This window comes from Pristiophorus japonicus, chromosome 13 (assembly GCF_044704955.1).
Source record: "Pristiophorus japonicus isolate sPriJap1 chromosome 13, sPriJap1.hap1, whole genome shotgun sequence".
Taxonomy (NCBI): Eukaryota; Metazoa; Chordata; class Chondrichthyes; family Pristiophoridae; genus Pristiophorus; species Pristiophorus japonicus.
The window spans coordinates 59,032,619-59,054,217 of record NC_091989.1 but is presented as its reverse complement, the minus strand read 5'-3'; the positions used below and the strand labels follow the sequence as shown (position 1 = coordinate 59,054,217).

The 21,599-nt window shown below is 41.7% G+C and overlaps 1 protein-coding gene across 1 annotated transcript in view; it reads right to left on the bottom strand.

Annotated features, from left to right (window-relative positions):
* LOC139278590 (CD9 antigen-like) overlaps window positions 1-21,599 on the bottom strand; it is a 42,443-nt gene that overhangs the window by 6,724 nt on the left and 14,120 nt on the right. The window contains exons 2-5 of the mRNA XM_070897529.1: window positions 19,161-19,263; window positions 8,817-8,914; window positions 6,088-6,162; window positions 4,525-4,626 (exon numbers count right to left, since the gene is read on the bottom strand). Coding sequence (XP_070753630.1) covers window positions 4,525-4,626; window positions 6,088-6,162; window positions 8,817-8,914; window positions 19,161-19,263 — 378 coding nt within the window. The remainder of the gene's footprint in view (window positions 1-4,524; window positions 4,627-6,087; window positions 6,163-8,816; window positions 8,915-19,160; window positions 19,264-21,599) is intronic.

The following is a 21,599-nucleotide window of genomic DNA, read 5'->3' as shown; positions in this document are numbered from 1 at the left end:
TTCATAACTCGCAACAAAAATATATCCCAATGAGAAGGAAAGACTAAGAGAAGGGATAACCATCCGTGGCTAACGAAGGAAATACGGTTTGGTATCAAATTGAAAACAAGGCTATACAATGTGGCCGAGACTAGTGGGAGGCCAGAGAATTGGGAAACTTTTAAAAGCCTGCAAAGAACGACTAAAAAAATGATAAAGGGAGAAGATAGATTATGAAAGTAAGCTAGCATGGAATATAAAAACAGATAGTAAGAGTTTCTACAGGTACGTAAAAAAGGAAAAGAGGGCTAAAGTAAATGTTGGTCCCCTAGAGGATGAGACTGTGAAATGAATAATGGAGAAGGAAATGGCAGAGACATTGAACAAATATTTTGTATCGGTCTTCACGGTAGAAGACACTAAAAACATTCCAATAGTGGATAATCAAAGGGCTATAGGGAGGGAGGAACTTAATAAAATCATGATCACTAAATAAATAGTACTCGGTAAAATAATAGGACTAAAGGCAGACAAGTCCCAGGGACCTGATGGCTTACATCCTAGGGTCTTACAAGAAGTGGCTGCAGAGATAGTGGATGCATTGGTTGTAATCTACCAAAATTTCCTGGGTTCTGGGGCAGTCCCAGTAGATTGGAGAACCACAAATGTAACACCCTTATTTAAAAAAGGGAGGCAGACAGAAAGCAGGAAACTATAGACCAGTTAGCCTAACATCTGCCATTGGGAAAATACTGGAGCCTGTTATCAAGGAATCAGTAGCAGGACATTTGAAAAAGCATAATTCAATCAAGCAGAGTCAGCATGGTTTTATGAAAGGGAAATCATGTTTGATAAATTTGCTGGAGTTCTTTGAGGATGTAACGAGCTGGGTGGATAAGAGGGAAACCAGTGGATGTGGTGTATTTGGATTTTCAGAAGGCATTTGATCAGGTGCCACATTAAAGATTACTGCACAAGATAAAAGTTCACAGGGTTGGGGGTAATATATTAGCATGGATAAAGATTGGCTAACTAACAGAAAAGAGAGTCAGGATAAATGGGTAATTTTCCACTTGGCAAACAGTAACTAGTGGGGTGCCGCAGGGATTGGTGCTGGGGCCTCAACTATTTACAATCTATATTAATGACTCGGATGAAGGGAGTGTTGGTAACGTAGCCAAGTTTGCTGATGATACAAAGATTGGTGGGAAAGCAAATTGTGAGGAGGACACAAAATCTGCAAAGGGATATAGATAGACTAAGTGAGTAGGGAAAAAATTGGCAGATAGAGTATAATGTAGGAAAATGTGGGGTTATCCACTTAGGCAGAAAAAATAGAAAAGCAAATTATAATTGAAATGGAGAAAAATTGTGAAGTGCTGCAGTACAGAGGGACCTGGAGGTCCTTGTGCATGGAACACAAAAGTGAGTATGCAAGTACAGCAAGTAATCAGGAAAGTAAATGGAATGTTGGCCTTTATTGCAAAGGGGGAGAGAGTATAAAAGCAGAGAAGTCCTGCTACAACTTAACAGGGGATTGGTGAGGCTACACCTGGAGTACTGCATACAGGTTTGGTCCCTCGTATTCAAGGAAAGATATATTTGCATTGGAGGCTGTTCAGAGAAGATTTACTAGCTTGATTCCGGAGATGAGGGGGTTGACTTATGAAAATAGGTTGAGCCTATATTCAATGGAATTCAGAAGAATGAGAGGTGATCTTGTCGAAATATAAGATAATGAGGGGGCTTGACAAGGTGGATGCAGAGAGGATATTTCCACTCAAAGGGAAAATTAAAACTAGGGGACCTAGGGCTTAATTTTGGCCAGGAGTTGCTCTGTTTTTTTTTTGGAGTAATCCACTTTTTCTGGCATAACTTAAAAATCCCCAGTTTCCCCAATCAATTTGCACCAGTGTAACTCAGTTACGTTTTTTTTTAGGTTAGTTTTTTTTCTCAAAAGGGGGCGTTTCAAGCCACCTACACCAGTTCTGCCCATTTAGGCCACTTTGGCCAACTAATAGTTACTCTACTTCTACTTAGGCCGGCGTATGTGGCCATTTCAGAAAACCCTTGCATTGAGTAAAGAAATCAATGCAGATAGGTACATTGGAGACCATTCGGCCTGGGATAAGGGTGGAAAGCGGAGAGGACGTGGACCTGAAACAGCCATCCTTCCTTTGCACAGTTAAAAGAATAAAAAATTAAATTCCTACCTTCATCTTTAAAATGCAATGCAGCTTTCTGCATTCAGCCCGGAAAGGCAGCGGGCCGGTGCGGGAGGTCACTTGGCCTGGGCTAGGAGTGGGAGCAATGGAACTGACCGGCTGAAATTTAACGGAGAGGCTGGGGGGGAGGCGACCTGGCAAGCATCGGGGCCCACAGAGAGAAGGCCGAAAATCAATGGAGAGGCTGCGGGGGGGAGGGGGGGGGGGGGGGTGGAAAGAAGGTGGGGGAGGGAGCAGCCTACCTGGCAAGCATCGGGGCCCACTGCCAACTCTACTGCACATGTGCAGACATCACCCTTATCCACTGCGCATGTGCAGACGTGCTGGTGCAGTTTTCAGCGCAGAACGCTGGCTCTGCCCCCCCCCCCCCTCCACTGGCCACGCTGTGTGGCTGCAGTGAAGAGGCCAGGCAGCGGTAAAAGTTGCAGCATTTTTTTCCGGCCAATCTTGGCACGTAAATAAGCAGTGCAACTCCGGTAAATGTGCCGAAAAACGGGCTCAGCCAAATTTGGGCCCATTGTCTCAGAATAAGGCGCCACCCATTTAAAACTAAAATGACGAGGAATTTCTTCTCGGAGGGTTGTAAATCTGTGAAATTCTCTGCCTCAGAGCTGTGGAGGCTGGGTCATTGAATATATTTAAGGCGGCGATACAGATTTTTGAGCGATAAGTGAATAAAGAGTTATGGATGGCAGGCAAGGAAGTGGAGCCGAGTCCATGATCAGATCAGCCATGATCTTATTAATGGAAGAGCAACCTCGAGGAGACATGTGGCCTATTCCTGCTCCTATTTCTTATGTTCTTATATAAAAAAAAAGCCTATGCCAAGTGATGCAAGTTAGTGTCTGCTACATGTGGTGGCATCCCTGCACACTCTTTAATTAACCCAGTTGTTGGTCCAGATGCACCTGCATCTCATCATCATCATAGGCAGTCCTTCGGAATCGAGGAAGACTCGCTTCCACTCTAAAAATGAGTTCTTAGGTTTCTGAACAATCCAATATGAGAGCCACAGTCCCCGTCGTTGAGGGAAAGGGTGGGTGGGACAGGTTTGCTGCACACTCTTTCCGCTGCCTGTGCTCAATTTCTGCATGCTCTCGGTGATGAGACTCAAGGTACTCAGCGCCCTTCTGGATGCACTTCCTTCATTTAGGGCGGTCTTTGGCCAGGGACTCCCAGGTGTCGGTGGGAGGCTTTGAGCGTGTTCTTGCAACGCTTCCTCTGCCCACCTTTGGCTCGTTTGCAGTGAAGGAGTTCCGAGTAGAGCGCTTGCTTTGGGACTCTCGTGTCTGGCACGCGGACAATGTGGCTTGCCCAGCAGAGCCAATCAAGTGTGGTCAGTGTTTCAACTACTGCCAGCCCAGGAGAGCTAATGAATGACATACCGTTAGAATCACCAAGTTGCATCCTGGGGCTAAGACTGCAAATTTACTCCAGTTCTGTTAAAGCTCACACTCATCTGTTTTCAGAGCTTTATCCTCTTCCCATCCAACTGATAACGTCATTACATATGTCCAAAATTTTCCTCTCAGCAGCTCCAATGTTGCCCTTCAGCAATGGCCCAGATTTTCAAAACATTAAAGCCAGTTCTAAAACAAAACTTCGATTTGCACCATACCATGTATATATTTTCAAAAACACGAGCTCTGCATTGCCATTCAAAAATGTGAATGTTACTCATATAATGGTCAAAAAGGACACTGCAAATTCAGTAGCTTTTAAAAGTAATCAGAAATGCAACATTTCCAATACACAATAAAGTGAAATTGTGTGTTTTTTGTGGGTGGGGGGTTTGGTGAAGACAGAGATGAATGAATTGTAAACGGATTTTCAGAGGCACTGACAGGCCCTTTTTAAATTGGTGAAAATGGGAATTGTGGGCTCAAGTACTCTACTTCGGTTACAGAGGTGGTCTGATTATCATACTGACAAATAGACGAGTCATGATTTTGGAGTGACTGGTTGCTCAGTCATAATCTAGATAAAAATTTGGGGAGCACTTACACTGCTTTAGAGTAGATGCAAACTATTTGTCTTCATACTGAAACTACAGCTTGAATGCCGGGTTCAACTTGGAGAGTTTCACTGCACTACACCCCAGACCTCAACACTGATGTATACTACACAAGTTTACAGTCAATGCAAAGGCAAACCTACTTTACACAGATACTGAACTTGTAATGCAAATGCACCTCAAGTTGCTGAAAGTTATGACACTAAATATATTTAAAAATAGATTTTATGATAAATAGTTTTAACGATAAAAGTGGAGATCAGTTTATAAACAAAAAACTGATTTATTGGGAGATTAATAACTTACTCCTTTCTGCATTGCAGTTAGAGCTGCTCCCTTGCTCTTGTCCCTTGAAGTGACGTACTCTTTGTACAAAGAACTGTAGAACTCCTTCACTTCTTCAGTGACCTGCAAGATACAATTAGAACAAGGTGATTTATTCAAGGTACAATTATTGAGAGACTGATGTCAAAAGGTGTGACAAACTACCTGTTATAAATACTGCAATCAAAAAAAACAATGGTTGCATTACAACCTTAAGACAATTTAATCACAGCCAAAAAAAGGAAAAGCAGAAATCTGAGGAAGAGATCAATACCCAAAATAGCAATTTGTGTTTGACAGATACTGTCTGATCTGCTGAATGTTCCCAGCATTTTCTGTTTTTTTTTTCCCCCTCGGATTTTCAGCATCTGCAGTATTTTGCTTTTTAAAATCACAGCCAAGTTTCATTAAAAAACAGATTATACCTCATTATGAATCAACTACAGGCCAGGCAAGACAGCATTGTCGATGATAAAAGTAAACAAGGGGTGGGGGGGGGGGGGGGAAAAGAGGAGGGGGGGGGGGAAATCGCTTGTGGTCTTCAATTTACAACTCTCCTCTTTGGCACATCCTGAGGAAGTAAAGTGCCGAGGAAATGATATTAAAAGAAAAAACTTGCACTAACCCGATGTAAAACTAGCTCAAATTTTACACTTCCTGGTCCTTTTTGGCACTCTAAAATATTGAAAAAATAAAAATTCTACCTGTACATTACCTCCAACCATTGAAAACAGTAATACTCAGGTTTTAGTTTCATTGCTGACAATTTTAAAATTAGGTGTGTGTGGGGTACATATTATGTTTGGTAGCCTCATAATTTATTCAATTTTACTGGGATTAAATGTCTCATTTAATGCTGTCCGACAGTTTCAGTTAATTGTACCAACCATCTATTTCAGATGTTTTCTTTTGTTGTTTAGGGCCTATACTGTAATAGAGCAACTGTTTTCAGATCACAGAACTTAAAATTTAAAAGAAAACGTGTGACAGAGACTGAAATTTCCCTAGATTCCGAACACAAACCAAAGCAAGCCTTCTAGTTTGCCAATTCAGTGCGCTTTTCTTTTTATGGGTCCGGAGAGAGACATGGGAAGAGACACACGCTGGAAAAAAACAAAATAGTTTTAAGGTGGCTCCAAGGGTTATACATTGGCCTCCTACATTTGGCTCTAAATTCAACTCAGACTAATGGTGCAAAAGTTTCTTCTCTTTCTGCTGCCATGAGAGACCAACATGGGAGAGCTTGGACAATCTCAGTCCAGTCCCTAATTGTTATGGATCAACTGCCCCAACCCGGCAGTCCCAGAGGCTATAGGATAATTGATGTGGGGAATAGAAAAATGGCACATGCTCCAACAGGTACATGGCACATTATCATGGTACAGTAGAGGAAGTTTCACTATGTCTAACCTGGGAGTGGCTGGTGACAATGGGGTGGCTGAAACAGGTTAGTGTTCAATTCCACAGCACCAACATCGCTTACTTTGATCAGCACAAAAAGTAAGAAAGCTATCAGACAGGTTTAAAGTAGAAATAGATCCATACCTTGCCTTTATTCAAAAAGCCCCATATTCCAGCTGCTATTTCAACTGCAAATATAATCAGGAGAAACAAGAAGAACTGAAAGAGAAGAGTGTTAGGTTATTATATATGAACTATATAAAAATAAAATCAGTTTATAGAAGGAAAAATACTTTAATTCCATATTTCCAAGAATGCATTCATACTATAATTAGCGCTCAAAGGCAAACCACTTTGTATCGATGCTGCAGTTGTAGTGCATGAAAGGAACCTTAATCCAGAGTCAGGGCCTGACCGGACAGTAATGGAGCAAGACTCTCTGGAGGAAGCTCCGTAACTCTGCTTCACTTCACAATTAGTTCAGGTCTGGTCACCTAATTTACACCCCAGAAATTTAGTGTTGATGTGAAACTGAAACCAATTGACCCCAACACTAAACTTGTGGTGCAAATAACCATTATTCTTGGCTTGGATCATGTAAAAGAAGAGGTTATTGTGGCCAGAAATCTCCAGTAAATAAAGAGTAATTTCATTTTAGCAAAGTCTAAGAAAAATTTATGTTGACTCAATAGCAAAGCTGCAACTAGCAATAGCAAAATGTATCAGGATACTCAGTCATCAAAACACATTACGAGCCGCCCCCCCTCCTCCCAACCCCAGATATTTCTCATTGGGTACATTAATTTTGTTAAAAGCCCTGGAGCGAACTTGTATTCCTTACAGAAAGTTTACCATGCACTCGATGTTTAAACAATTTCCTACAGTAACTTAAGATTGCTGCAGAAACACCAAATCCACTTTTATTGGCCTAGACGTGTTGATAGAAACCACAATGCAGGATCAGATAAGACAGGCGGGGGTGGGGGCTGAGGTGCATGGGAGGAATGAAGAATACAAGTAAATGAGCAGCTTTACTGGCCTGAATCTTCATGTGCTTTCAAGTAACAGTAGTGGAAAACATGGCAAGTTCAACCCTTTAGTAAATGCACTTTGAAGTTGCTTCTCAATTACTTCTCAACCTTCAGAAAAAATTTACCTTTCACTGTTGAAATCACACTGAACATTTGTCAGAAAGATTACTTATTGTGCCCCAGGTAGGACATGGATAGTTGCCAAGTTGAAAGCAGCCAACTGAGTGTCGGAATAGGATTTTCTCTCCATTTTCTCCCCTTAGCCTGCCACCTCTGAACAGAGCACAGCTGGGATACTGTTTTGCAAGCGATATTAACTCCAAGTGGGAAGTCTTCACTTGGAGCTGTACAAACGTAGTGTCAATCTATTCAACTGTGGAGGCATCACTTCAGTACCAGGTTGGACTGCCTGGGCAGACGTTTGGGACTGCGATAAAAAAAGGGGGCAAAGCCATCGTGGTCTCTCTCAATGCAAGTTATGCATGTGACAGATATTCAAATAGTTCTTCTTTGTGTTTCAGAGTTCCTCCTGCCCACATGCAAGAACAAGCTGCAAGGTGGATTGTGGAACAAGGGGAAATGATTCAGGAAGGTGGGCTCCAACTTCCATCAATCTAATATAGAGTATCCAGTGAGGTGGAAAGTTGCCCCTTTGGTGCACACGCCACTTTGCCAAAGCCCCTCATGAAGGCTTGGATTAAGCAGTTGGTGAAGGCCAAGCTTGGTACATCAAGGTGGCTGGCAATTCACCAGCTGTGCTATGTAGGCCCTTCTAACATGCTGAAGGCAGATATTCTTCAAATAGGAAACAGACCTGGGACAACAAGTGCTGGAAGACCTTACCTGAAGGCCATGGTGATAAGGGCACATATGCCCTTATCACCATGGCCTGACACCTACTACAAAAGGGTTGCAGAGAGGTAAGCAGTTGGTGCTGAAGGACTGCACCTCTTACATCTCCATTCAACAGGGTATAGTGTTACGTATGTGTCCACACTGTGGTCAGGAGGATGGTGGCAATGCACTCATACGTTTTATGGGGAGATGTGCTGCTCACCTTACTGCTTGTAAGGCGTTTTCAGTGTCTGCTATCCACCGAGCAAGTGTTTGAATCCATGTTCACCATTTGTCTAACAGACATCCAGTGAGTATCCTTCCTGGCTGCAGTGAGTGAGTCTTTTTGGGGATGAAGTAGCTCCAAGATGATACACTTGGTGGTGCAAACTGGTATCCAAGTCAACTCTGACAGACTAAGTAATTCAATACTTGAACCAGGCAGGTCCATGGTACCTCAGGGAACTGTAAATAATTGACCAGCTAATCTGGCTCCCTAATGGAACCCAGAAGAGTAGACCTATTAAGATAAACCTAGATTCATTCCCACTAGGTTCCAGATAACCCATCAGGTCAATGCCTTAATGGGTAGTGCGGTTTTGGATGGACAAGCAGTAAAAAGCTTACTAGTGATGTGCCAGTAGAGTTTAGTTAGTTAAACTCCAGTAGGACCTGAAACATACTTGGGAGTCCCCAAGCCTGGTTACTGCCAACCTGTACCCAAGCACCCTGTACATAAATAAATGGGATGTCTGTATGGGGGAAAGCTGCACATTTTGTATTGGGCAAACAAAAATTCAACCTATATGGATTGGTCAGTAGCTTGGTTGAGACTCACCCCCTGACCATTTCTACAAATCCCAGACAAAAATTAAAAAGTCAAACAAAAGGTACGACTATCATTTAAATCGCATGTACACGTGTGTGTAAAACTGACCATGTATACAAGAATGCTTCTGCTCATAGGACAACATTACTAGATCATTTACATCATGAATTTCTACTTACACATCCAAGCATGCATGTAGATTCCTGAATTGCACCACAACATCCTAGGAACCCAACAATCATCATCAATGCACCAGCTCCAACCAAGATATAGACACCTGTAAGGAAATGCATAAACCATTTGAGTGACAGTAGGTGTATGGGAACGTGCAAATCTCTCACCATCCCGACATGGACATACATCGGCATTCCTTCACGGCAGCTGGATCAAAATCCTTGAACTCCCTACCAAAGAGCACTGTGGGAGCACCTTCACCACACGGACTGCAGCGGTTCAAGACGTAGGCCCCAAGTTTCGTCCCGCGGCGAAAACGGCGCACCTCCGAGCTGGGCGCCTGTTTGACGCGCCAAAAACTGTGCCTAAAAAAAAGTCCGATATTCTCGAGCTCCTTGGAGCTCGATGTCTGCTTGGCACGGCGCGCTCTTTGCAGCAGGGGGTGGAGCCTAACACTCGCACCGATTTTCTAAGTAGCAGGGGGCGGGTACAATTTAAATTAAATTAGTCTTCGTGGTGCCAGCAACCCTGCGCGTGCGCGTTGGAGCGTGTGCGCAGTCTCACACAAACATTGGCACTCGGCCATTTTTAAAAATACTGCAGAAAAAGTGAAGATTTGTTTCTTGGACCCCTGCAAAGGCTTGTAATTTAATTTTTTTTTGATATTTCTGTGTGCGAGGGAGTGCTTTTAGCAGCACTGCTGAATAAATCACCTGCTGAAATCAGTGAGTTCAACTTTTCACTGCTAAACTTGCAGAACCGGTGCTGCATTGGTGCATGCAAATTAAGGACTGTGTTTGGAGAAATAAGAGTGCCAATTCAACTTTGCAATGGATCAATGTCCACCAAGAACAAAGATGGCAAACCATTGCATAATACGTTGGGGTTGACAATGCAGCACCCATTCGGCAAATTTAAATATAAAACTGTCGATGTGGCTGCCTCTCCCTGTCCAAATGGCCTCAGTCCCCCTCACAGCTCGAAGGCTGCTGCTGTCGAGCCACTGACGCCGCCCCTAAAGCGTAGCCGAATGGCCTCAAGCACCGTAAAGAGCTGCGTGTGTCAGGTGTTGATTCTTCGGCTGCCGGCCAGCCACTGACGCCGCTGATAACCTATGGCCGAATGGCCTCACGTCGGTCCGCTGCTGATTCTTTGGCTGCTGGCCAGCCACTGACGCCGCTGATATCGCATGGCCAAATGGCCTCGGGTCTGTCCGGTGCTGCTTCTTCGCGGCCAGCCACGAAGAGAATGAAGGCCTGCCTCAAGCACTGCAGCTCAGCTCGAAGCTTGCTGCCGCTGCCGTCAAGACACTGACGCCACATCCCTGCCTGTCTCCAACATGAAAGACCTGCCTGAAGCACAGCAGCTCGAAGGCTGATGCTATTTCACACAGGTAGGAACATAGTTTATTTAACCTTTTCTTTGCTTATAAATTTTTATTCAGGTTGGATTTATTTGTATAATATTTGTATAAGTATAACTAAGGATTGATTGTAGAATTTAATGACTTCCCTTCCCCCCCCCCTCCCCCCTCCCCCAACCTCGTTCCTTATGCCTAATTTGTAACCTACGCCTGATTTTCTAAAGTGTAGACAAGGTTTTTTCGAGCATACAAAAATCTTCACTTACTCCATTCTAAGTTAGTTTGGAGTAAGTTTTCACTCACGAAACTTTGAAATCAGGCGTAAGTGGCTGGACACGCCCCCTTTTGAAAAAAAATTCTGTTCCAAAGTGAAACTGTTCTAACTGACTAGAACTGGAGCAAACTAAATGACGAGAATGCCGATTTCTAAGATACTCCGTTCTATACCAGTTGCTCCTAAAAATCAGGAGCAAATCATGTGGAAACTTGGGGCCGTAGGCTCACCACCACCTTCTCATGGACAATAAATGCTGGCCTTGCTAGCGACACCCACATCCCGAGAACAATTTGCTTTTTAGAAAAAAAGTGCGCTAAAGTCAAGTAATTTTTTTTTATTCGTAGCCAATCTTTCCAATTCTTTGTCAAATCACAAACGCCAAAGGTCACCTTGCACACATCAAGGATCACTCTGCGCCAATGCTCTTAGCCAAAAGGCCGAGAGCCACTGCACCGTTCCTGGAAGTACTGCAATACCAGGTTCGTGCCATGGAGGTGGATGGGTCAGCAACCCCACACACCTCCGTGGAGGTGGATGGGTCAACATTTTGTGCATGCGTCCAAGCAGCTGTGTCCAGATTTCCTTTGCGGCTGATCTCCGTGCAACCCGTGACTATGTAAAGCAGGGAGTTAACTGGTCAGCTGACTCCACATCGCATGCAGATACTGGTCTGAAACCAATAACTGCAGCCTAATGTTTTGTTACTTTGAATTATACTGACAGCTACCATACACTCGTCCTAAAGTGGATTGCCTCTATCAAACAACACGATGTACAAGCCAAAAAGCATTTCGTATGTTCAACAACTTTTTGGAGTTAAGAATTAATCTCAGTTCAACCACTTCATAAAAATAGTTCCCAAAATTAAAACACTTAACACTGTCAAATGTTCCAGAAAAGCAAAATTGTACTTCCTGCATAACTGCTGTACGAGAAGTACAATTTAGCATTTTGCTGTAAATGATTAACATTTTCCACAAAGCCTTTCTTCACCAACAAGGAACAGTGAAGACTAATATACAAGGTTGCTCTATTTTTAGCAGTTGCAAATGTTCCAGCCATTACCATTAAAAATCAACTGCAAACCAAATGGAATATAGGAACAGGAGTAAGCCAGTTAGCCCCTCAAGCCTGTTCCACCATTCAATGAAATCATGGCTGATTTGTGAGCCAACTCCATATACCTGCCTTTGCCCCATACCTCTCAATACCTCTGGTTAACAAAAATCTATTAATCCAGATTTAAAATTAACAATTGACCCAACATCAATTGCCGTTTGTGGAAGAAAGTTACAAACTTCTACCACCTTGTGTGTAGAAGGATTTCCTAATTTCACTTTTGGAAGGCTGGCTCTTTTTTTTTTTTAAAAAAAAGACAATGCCCCCTAGTCATAGACTCCCCAACCAGCAGACATAGTTTCTCCCCATCTCACCTAAATAGCTTGAAAACTTCAATCAAATCACCTCTTAATCTTCTAAATTCCAGGGAATACAATTCTAGTTTGTGCAATCTCTCCTCATAATTTAACCCTTGAAGTCCAGGTATCATTGTTAAATCTATGCAACACTCCCTCCAAGGCCAATATATTTTTCCAAGGGTGTGCTGCCCAGAACTGCTCCGTGCTCCAGGTGTGGTCTAACCAGGGCGTAGTATAGTTGCAGCACAACGTCTACCCCCTTGTACTTAAGTTCTCTAGATATAAAGACCAGAGTTTCATTGGCCTTTGATTATTTTCTGTACTTGTCCCATTACATTTTAATGATCTTTGTACATGGACCACAAAGTCTCTTTGGACCTCCACTATTTCTAACTTTTCACCATTTAGAAAGCACACTGTTCAATTCTTTTTAGGTCCAAAGTGGATGATCTCACATTTGCCCACACTGAAATCAATTTGTCAGTTTTGCCCATTCACTTAAGCTATTAAGACCTTTGTAATTTTATGCTTCCATCTACACTGCTTACAATGACATCAGCAAACTTGAATATGTGGCTTTCTATCCAATCATCTAAATAATTAATAGTGAATAGTTGAGGCCCCAACACAGGTCCCTGGAAGACACTACTAGTCACATACTGCCAATTAGAGTACCTGTCCATTATCCCTGCTCTCTGTCTCCTGTCGCTCAGCCAATTTCCTAACCAGGTCAATAATTTGCCTTCAATTTCATGGGCTTCAACCTTAGTTAACTGTCTCTTGCAAGGGACTTTATCAAATGCCTTCTGGAAGTCCATATAAATAACATCCTATAGACATTCCCTTGTCCACTACTTTTGTCACCTCCTCAAAAAATTCAATCAGGTTAGTCAGGCATGACCTACCTTTTGCAAATCTATGCAGGCTCTTCCTGATCAGCTGAAAATTTTCAAGGTGTTCAGTCACTCTATCCTTGTAGACTCTAGTAATTTCCTGACAACAGATATTAGGCTAACTGGTCTACAATTCCCTGGTTTATCTCCTTTCTTAAATAACGGAGTGACATGCGTACTTTTCCAATTTAAAGGAACGATTCCCAAATCGAGAGAACTTCGGAAGATTATAGTTAGGGCATCTGAAGTGTTCTCACCTACTTCTGTTAAAACCCTGGGATGGAAACCATCTGGCCCTGGTATTTGTCACGCTTTAGTGCCATTATTTTCTTCATTACTGTTATTTTGCTACGTTTAATTTTGGGGGAGGCCCGGTCCTGAATTCAATATTAGTATCCTTGGGATGTCTGGCATGCTATCCTCTTCTTCTACTGTAAATACTGATGCAAAGTAATTATTCAATATGTCCTCCATTTCCTTATTTTCATTGACAAAGGGCAGTTTAAGGGCCCATATTGCTCCTGACCACTGCCTTTTTCCTAATATAATTATGTTTTTGTGTTGATTTTGATATCCCTTGCCAGTTTACTTTCATACTCCTTTTTGTAGCTCTTATCTGTTTTGTCACCTTTTGTTGTTCTATGCATCTCTCCCAGTTGCCAGTCTGCTAGTTTCTGCATTTTTATATGCTTTATCCTTTAGTTTTATGTTGTCCCTTAGCTCTAGTCATTCACGGCTGATGGCTGTTTTTTTTTTAAAAAGTAGTAACACTCTTGCCCCTTGGGATTATAAACTGGTTCTGCATCACTTTAAATTCTTTTCTGAACACGTCCCACTGATTTTCTGTCATCTTATCCATTAACAGATTTACTCAGTTCACTGTGGACACTCAGTCTCATTCTTTTGAAGTCAGCCTTATCCAAATCTAGAATCTTAGTAGCTGTTTTGCATTTTCCTCTTTCAAACATTACGTTGAACTCGATCATGTTATGATTGCTATTGGATAAATGTTCATGCAGTTAGACTTAACTAAATGTAGCTCTTTACTCATTACTAAATCTAATATGGCCTGCCCATTTAGTTGGTTCTGTTGCAGAAAACTATCCTGAACACACAAGGTATTCACTACCTTTGTGACATGAGCTAGTCTGCTTATTCCAATTTACATGAAAGATTAAAAAAAAACATTTAAAAATAAAACCATCACAAGTGATCAGGGTTAGGTCACACCTTGCATAAACTACAATTGTAATCATTTACAAAACAACTTAATTTTTTTTTTAAAAACATACACTGCAGTCTAGTGTAGTATAGATAGTAGGCCGAATGATTACGTGGTCTAGCACTCCCAGTATGGAGTGGCATTCCCAGGAAGCACATCTTAGGTGATTTTCTATCCATCCATCTAAATAGTTGGAAAGTGGTGGGCTGCACACGTGATGTCCCAGGATTTTCACATGGCAAGTGCACGATTGTAGAATCACCGTCTTGTAATAACTAAGTGTTCCATTGCTCCTATACCATTGAGACCAATGCTTTCATGAGAAGGCTCATGCACTCAATGTATAACAATGTATATCAAATACATTTCCAAATAAATTTAGGTGGCAGTAACGTTAAAAACTGCACATTTTTGGAACCTCATCTTCGTTGAAGACAATAGTTTTTATGCACTTTCGAACTTAGTTTTCAGCTGGTCTCGTGCAGCGACGCCTTTTTGTGGTTGATTATCTACTTAGTCTGAAATGTCTCCCCCAAAAAATGCAACAAATGCAAGAGTTTATTTTGCCCATCTTGTCATAGAAACCTTCAACTCTCCCATCAGAGCATCTAATTCTACCCAGAAGCCAATCTCAATATTACTCCTAAACATGCCTTTTACCAATTTGTACCCATGTTCCTGAGTCTTGGCTGAATTTGAAACATTGCTCCAGATTAACCCTTCTATTACACTTATTTTATATAGCTGAGATTCCCTTTTATTTACCTCCAAGCTGGAGAGTTCATTTTTTTTAAAATGTTTCTTTATAAACTCAGTCCTATTGACTCTTTTTTACACCCTTTCAAGCTTTGAAGGTTCCCTTGTGGCTCAGTCACCAGCACTGAACAAAACACTCAAAAAGGTGCAATCTGATCACAGCACTGTAGAGCTTTGACCTATTAGACTTGTACTCTACTGATTTCGTAACATGGTTCAGCATTGTTTGCCTGGCTTAATGCTGCGCCATAATGGATGGACATAGTAATGTATATGGTTAGGTCTCTAGCCGGGTGGGAGTTGAGTACCTTGTAATTATCACATCCCCTAGCCATCAATTGGTATGCTGTCCCTGCCAGAACTTCTGGGGTTAGTCATCGGAAGCCTGCCACTAATCTTTAATACAGTCCCACCCTTTACATGTGGAATGGTGACATGTGCATCTCTGTATGCCCTCTTAACAATCTGAATGTGTCCATGTTCAACTTGGTTTGCTGAAGACTGAACAACAAAAGGGAACTATTACACACAGGGCAACCCACAACTTATGTCCTCCTACCTCGTACAGGAAGACAGCCCTGGAGATTCCAGGCATGGAACCCACTGACAAAGAGGGTGGGGAATTAGGAGTCCTGCTGTCTGTTCAGTTAGTATAAACAACCTTCTGCTCTTTATTCTCACCTTATTCACTCACCAAGTGCCTAGCACAATTCTGCTGAAAAATAGATGTGAAAGGACTTCATCAAGGACAGTATCGTAAACCTTGTTCCTATAGTGCTCCACAAGTAGAGCCAGGGCCTAGTGCTACTGAGTAGGCCATCACCTCACAACATGCAGCACCACTCACTTCAGTTGCATCAGGGTCGACCGACAAAGGAAAAGCTGGTATGGACTTTGGGCACCCATTTGGCCTCCAGATTAAATTTTCAAGCACCCAGCATTTCCACCCAAAATATGTGGAAGCTTGCACATGTAGCTTTCTGATATAATCATAGAATGATACAGCACAGAAGGCTGCCATTTGGCCCAACATGACTGTTGGTGCTTTGAGAGAGCTATCACAATTAGTCCTGCTCTTTTCCATAGCCCTGCAAATGTTTTCAATTCAAGTATTTAACCAATACTCTTGTGAAAGTTACTATTGAATCAGCTTCCACCTCCATTTCACCACCCTCTTTAAAATTTGTACCATTTTGCTTATATTGCCTCTTCATTCTTTGTACCAAAATGATTAATTTCACACCTCTAGGCGTTAAATTTTATTTGCTAGGTATCTGCCCACTTCACCAGTCAGTCTGTCCTCCTGAAGTCTGTTACCATCATCCTCACTGTTTACTACAATGCCAAGTTTTGTGTCTTCTGCAAACTTTGAAATTATGCCCTATATACCCAAGGATGTCAAGGCTTCAAGAGCAGTTGCAGAGGAGATTTACAAGAATGGTACCAGGGATGAAGGTAATTAAGGTCATAAACGTACATCAAAAATATCAGTACCCCCCCTAATACCGACCCCTGGGGGACAACACTGCACACTTCCGTCCAGTCTGAAAAAACAACTTTTCACCACTACTCTCTGCTTTCTGTCCCTTGGCCAATTTCATATCCACACTGCCACTTGTCCCTTTAATCCCATGAGCTTCAATTTTACTAATAAGTCTTTATCAGACACCTTTTGAAAGTCCATATATAGAACATCAACCACACTACACTCATCAAACCTCACCATTGTGTCACCAAAGAACTCAATCAAGTTCGTCAAACACAATTTGGCTGAAACAAATCCATGCTGACCATCATTTATTAACCAAGATTTTTCCCAAGTGTCAATTATTACTTTCTCGGATTAATGTCTCTAAGGTTTCCCCACCACCGACGTTAGACTGACTGGCCTGTAGTTGCCGGGTATATCCCTCTCCCATATCGAAGGAGAATTGGAGGATTGAGGCCAGAGCCACTCTTACCTCCCTCAGCAACCTAGTGTGCATCTCATTCAGACTGAGTGACGTTTTGACTTTGTGCTGCCAACCTTTTAAAAAAATTCTTTATTTTTATCCAAATTCTCTATTACTGCCTCCTTTACAGTGACACTGGCAGAATCCTCTTCTTTACTGAAGACAGATGCAATGTACTCATTTAGTACCTCAGTGGTGCCTTCTTCCCTCCACAAGATGATCTCCTTTTTGGTCCCCAATTGGAACACCATTCTTTGACTACCTTTTTACTATTTATATGTTTATAAAAGACTGTTTCCTTTAATGTTACCCACTAATCTATTCTCATATTCTTTGTCCCTCTTACTCCCTTTGTCAATTCTCCCCTGTACTTTTTGGATTCAGCTTGGCTCTCTACTGAATTATGAACCCAACATTTATCATAGGCCTCCTTTTACAGTTTTATTTTAATCTCTATATCTTTAATCATCCAGGGAGCTCTAGCTTTGAATGCCCTCTTCCCCCCCCACCTCACTCATTGGAATGTGCCTTGTCTGTACCTGAACTATCCCCTCCCCCTGAAGACTCATTAACTGTTTTACCTGGCAATTTTTGATTCCAATCCACCTGAGCCAGATCTCTTTGCAACTCATTCCAATTGAGTATTTTCACCCTGGACTTTTCTTTGTCCTTTTCCCCCAACTACTCGAAACCTAATGCTATTTTGATCAGTTTTTCATGAATGCTCTTCTACTGAAACATGCTCCTCTTGTCCCATTTCATTCTCCAGAACCAGATCCAGCACTGCTTCCTTTCTTGTTTGGCTAGAAACATACTGATCAAGAAAGTTCTCTTGTAAACATTCCAGGAATTCCTCCTGCTCTTTGCCCTTTACACTGTTATTTTTCTCGGCTATATTAGGATAATTGGTGCCCCCATTATCACTACTATGTAGTTCGCATGCAAATTTGTTCCTCTATCTCCTTCCCACTATTCGGTGACCTATAGTATACACCCAGTAGTTCCTCTATTGTTCCTTAATTGTAACCAAATAGATTCTGTCTTTCCACCCATCAGTACATCAGCCCATCCAGCGTGAACTAGTTGGCCGAATGGCCTGTTTCTGTACAGTATGTATTATTTTATCCTAGTGCTGCAACAGATCTTTGATCAATATTACCAAACCCTCTCCTTTTTTTCCTTCCTTAGCTTTCCTGAATAGATTGTAGCCAGGAATATCAAATGCCCATTTCACCCCTTGAGAGAATCAGGTCTCAGTTATTGCCACTAAATTATAATCCCATGTGGCTCTTTGTGCCTGCAGGTCACCACCTTTATTTACCATGCTCCATGCATTTACGTCACAGTCGTATTTTGCCCCATCTGATCCCACCCATTTCTTTATTCTAATGTTGTTGGGTCTCTCCCAGTCCTCTATGCACCTTGTATCTTATCTAATGCATCATCCTGCTGCCCCGCCCCCTGCCAAATGAGTTTAAACTCTCCCCCACAGTACTAGTTAACCTCCCTGTGAGGACATTGGTTCCAACGCATCTCTCTTGTTCAGGTCCCTCCAGCACCAGAACTGGTCCCAATGCCCCAGGAATTTGAAGCCCTCCCTCCTGCACCATTTCTCTATCACACATTAACCTGTCTTATCTTACTGCTCCTATACTCAATAGCACATGGCACTGGGAGTAATCCAGAGATTACGACCTTGGAGATCCTGATCTTTAGCTTCTTCCCTAGCTCCTGAAACTCTGTTGGGACCTCAAACCCTTTCCTATCTATGTCATTGTTTCCAACATAAACCCCGACTTTGTTGTTCCTCTTTCTCCTGCAAAATGTTCTGCACTAAATGATACTATAAATAACATACTATATTATTAATTACACATCATAAACCATTCTACATAGGCGAGTTGAACAGGTTCTACTGTCGAACATAGTATAACCCATTTTGAATAGCTGCTGTCCATTTAAGCATAACCGTAGCAACCCATTTGTAAATCCAGTGTAAAGTAAAGCTATTTCCGAGCGAATGACAGGAGTGCTTTCCATTCTGAAAAATCTTAAAAGGCAAATAAGTGAAATACTTAATTTGTGTGTCAGAGCTGACTGAAAGGGGCTACCATACCTTTTTTAACCTAACCAATTTTCCAACATGAGCTCATACATTATTATTACACAGGTGTAAACTCAAACCACCATGCACTCATTTGAGTTGTCATCTACACAAAGCTTTCGAAAATAAAGCCAGATATATCATGCTTACTATAGATGATGCTGGTTACATCTTTGTATAGTTTGGGTGAGTTGCGAATGGGAGAGTTACAATTGAGTGCAATTGAATTTTTTTTTGTTGCATAGAATAGCACCCAATGGAAGATCCATGGTTTTGTGTCTAGTATATGCCATACTTTAGGAATCAATATAGATAAACTCGCTTCTTCTCTCCTCTTCACCCCCTCCAAGATTTGATATCTTACCTATATAAAATGTAGAAGGATGGTTTTCAATTTCAAATATGTCCTTTGTTGTTGGATCAAAGCGAAGCCATAATCCAATCGCCAGGACTGCAGTTCCTGCAAGCTGAGACAAGAGAAACAGATCAAATATTATTGGACTAGTCATACTTTCAAACACAATTCCACCATCTTAGACATTTAGTTAATGTTTTCCATTTCTGCATGTGTCAGCTTATGATTTTTCATCCATTCACTTTAGTGGATGAGAAACCACAAAAGCAGAAAATACTGGCCTTATATTTTTCCTTAGAATCAGGAATAGCAAGCCAAAAAGGATGCAAGATAATGCATTTCCACAGGCATTATATTTAAAAGGCCTATTTATAAATGGCATGTATTGTACAATGTACAGATATTCCATTTTTAGGTCACATTGTGCCCAGTTCTTAAGCTCAGCCATGCTTTCGCCAGTTACTGAATGCCAGAAGTGGTTGAGATCAATACAAATGTTAATGTAACTGCAAGGGAGCAATACACAATTACTTGTTTATGCAATCGCATCATGTTACGTCCTCAGGTTTAGTTAGGTAACTGCGCAGTACTTGAGACATTCATTTATTTAACTAACCTAGTGAATGCGGAGAACAGGTTGTTAAGCGAACTTATTATCCATGAGGAACACTAGAGATCTATTAGTGTTTTAACAGTGAGCAGCATCAACCATGGCTCAGTTGGGAGCACTCTCAAGCCCCATTCCAGAGACTTTAGCCCATTATCCAGGCTGACACTTCAGTGCAGTACTGACGGAGCGCTGCACTGTAGGTGGTGACAGCTTTTGGATGAGACGTTAAAAAACAGAGGGCGCCTGCCCTCATGTACCTAAAAGATCACATGGCACTATTTCGAAGTACTGCAGGGAAATTCTCTCTGATCAATATATACATTTCAAAACAGATTATATGGTCATTGCCGTTTGTGGGAGCTTACCGTGAGCAAATTAGTTACCATGTTTCCTACATTACAAGTGACTACACTTCAAAAATGCTTCATCGACTGAAAAGAGCTTTGGGACGTCCTGAGGTCGTGAAAAGTGCTATATAAATGCAAATCTGTCTTTTTTAAATTGTCAATTTTTATCTGCAAGAGAAATCTTTTTTAAATAAGCATTCCGAGCTCAATGATCAAGGGCATCTTATTGGCAGAATTACTATTGCAAAGAGGATTCATGTGGTTATAGACAGGCTGCTGGAATGGGAGGACACGTGGCAGATGAAATTTAATGTAGAAAAGTGCAAAGTAATATATTTTGGTAGAAAGAATGGAGGAGAGAAAATGTAAACGAAAAAGGTACAATCCTAACGAGGGTGCATGGACAGACAGATTTAGGGCTATATGTGCACAAATCGTTGAAGGCGGCAGGGCAGATTGAGAAAAACAGTTAAAAAAGCTTACGGGATCCTGGGCTTCATGAATAGAAGTATAGCGTACAAGAGCATGGATATGATGATGAACACCTGTGTGAAACACTGGTTTGGCCTCAACTAGAATAGTGTGTCCAATTCTGGGCACTGTACTTTAGGAAGGATGTGAAAAGATTTACGAGAATGATTCCAGGGATGGGGGACTTCAGTTATGTGGACAGACTGGAGAAACTGGGGTTGTTTTCCTTAGCAGAGAAGGTTGAGAGGAGATTTGACAGAGGTGTTTAAAATCATGAGGGGTCCAGACAGAGTAGATAGAGAACACCTGTTCCCACTGGCAGAAGATTCGAGAACCAAAGGACACAGATTTAAGGTGATTGGCTAAAGAACCAAAGGTGACATAAGAAAATACTTTTACACAGTGAGTGGTTAGGATCTGGAATGCATTACTTGAAAGGGTGATGGAGGCAGACTCGATCACGTCTTTCAAAAGGGAGTTGAATAAGTACCTGAAAGAAAATAATTTTCAGAGCTACAGGGAAAGGGTGGGCGAGTGGAATTAGCTGAGGTGCTCTGGCAGAGCACCGGCACAGGCTCGACAAGTCGAATGGCCTTCTTCCATGCTGTAACCATTCGATGATTTTGAGATTTTAAATAGTTGAAATTTAAAAAGAACTTTTACTCAAAATAGGGAGAAGACAGATTAATTGCTTTGGATACGAAAACTGACCAGCTTTATCAGACATATAATACTGCATCATAAAAAAGAAGTATACGGATTGTATTTCATATAGATACAAACTTTGAAATGTAACACATGCACCAGCATAATGGGACTAGTCAAGAAAGTTTTTGGCTAATTCTTGACATCTTGGTCAAACCATTCCTTTACAACTGATCATTCCTCCCCCAAGATTTGTCAAAAACATATGCAAAACTGGAACAAATCCACTTGTCATCTTAAATTGGCAACACGAGAACTATGAAGCACAGAATTCCAAGTACAATTATGATAGAATGTAGATGGATTATAATTCTG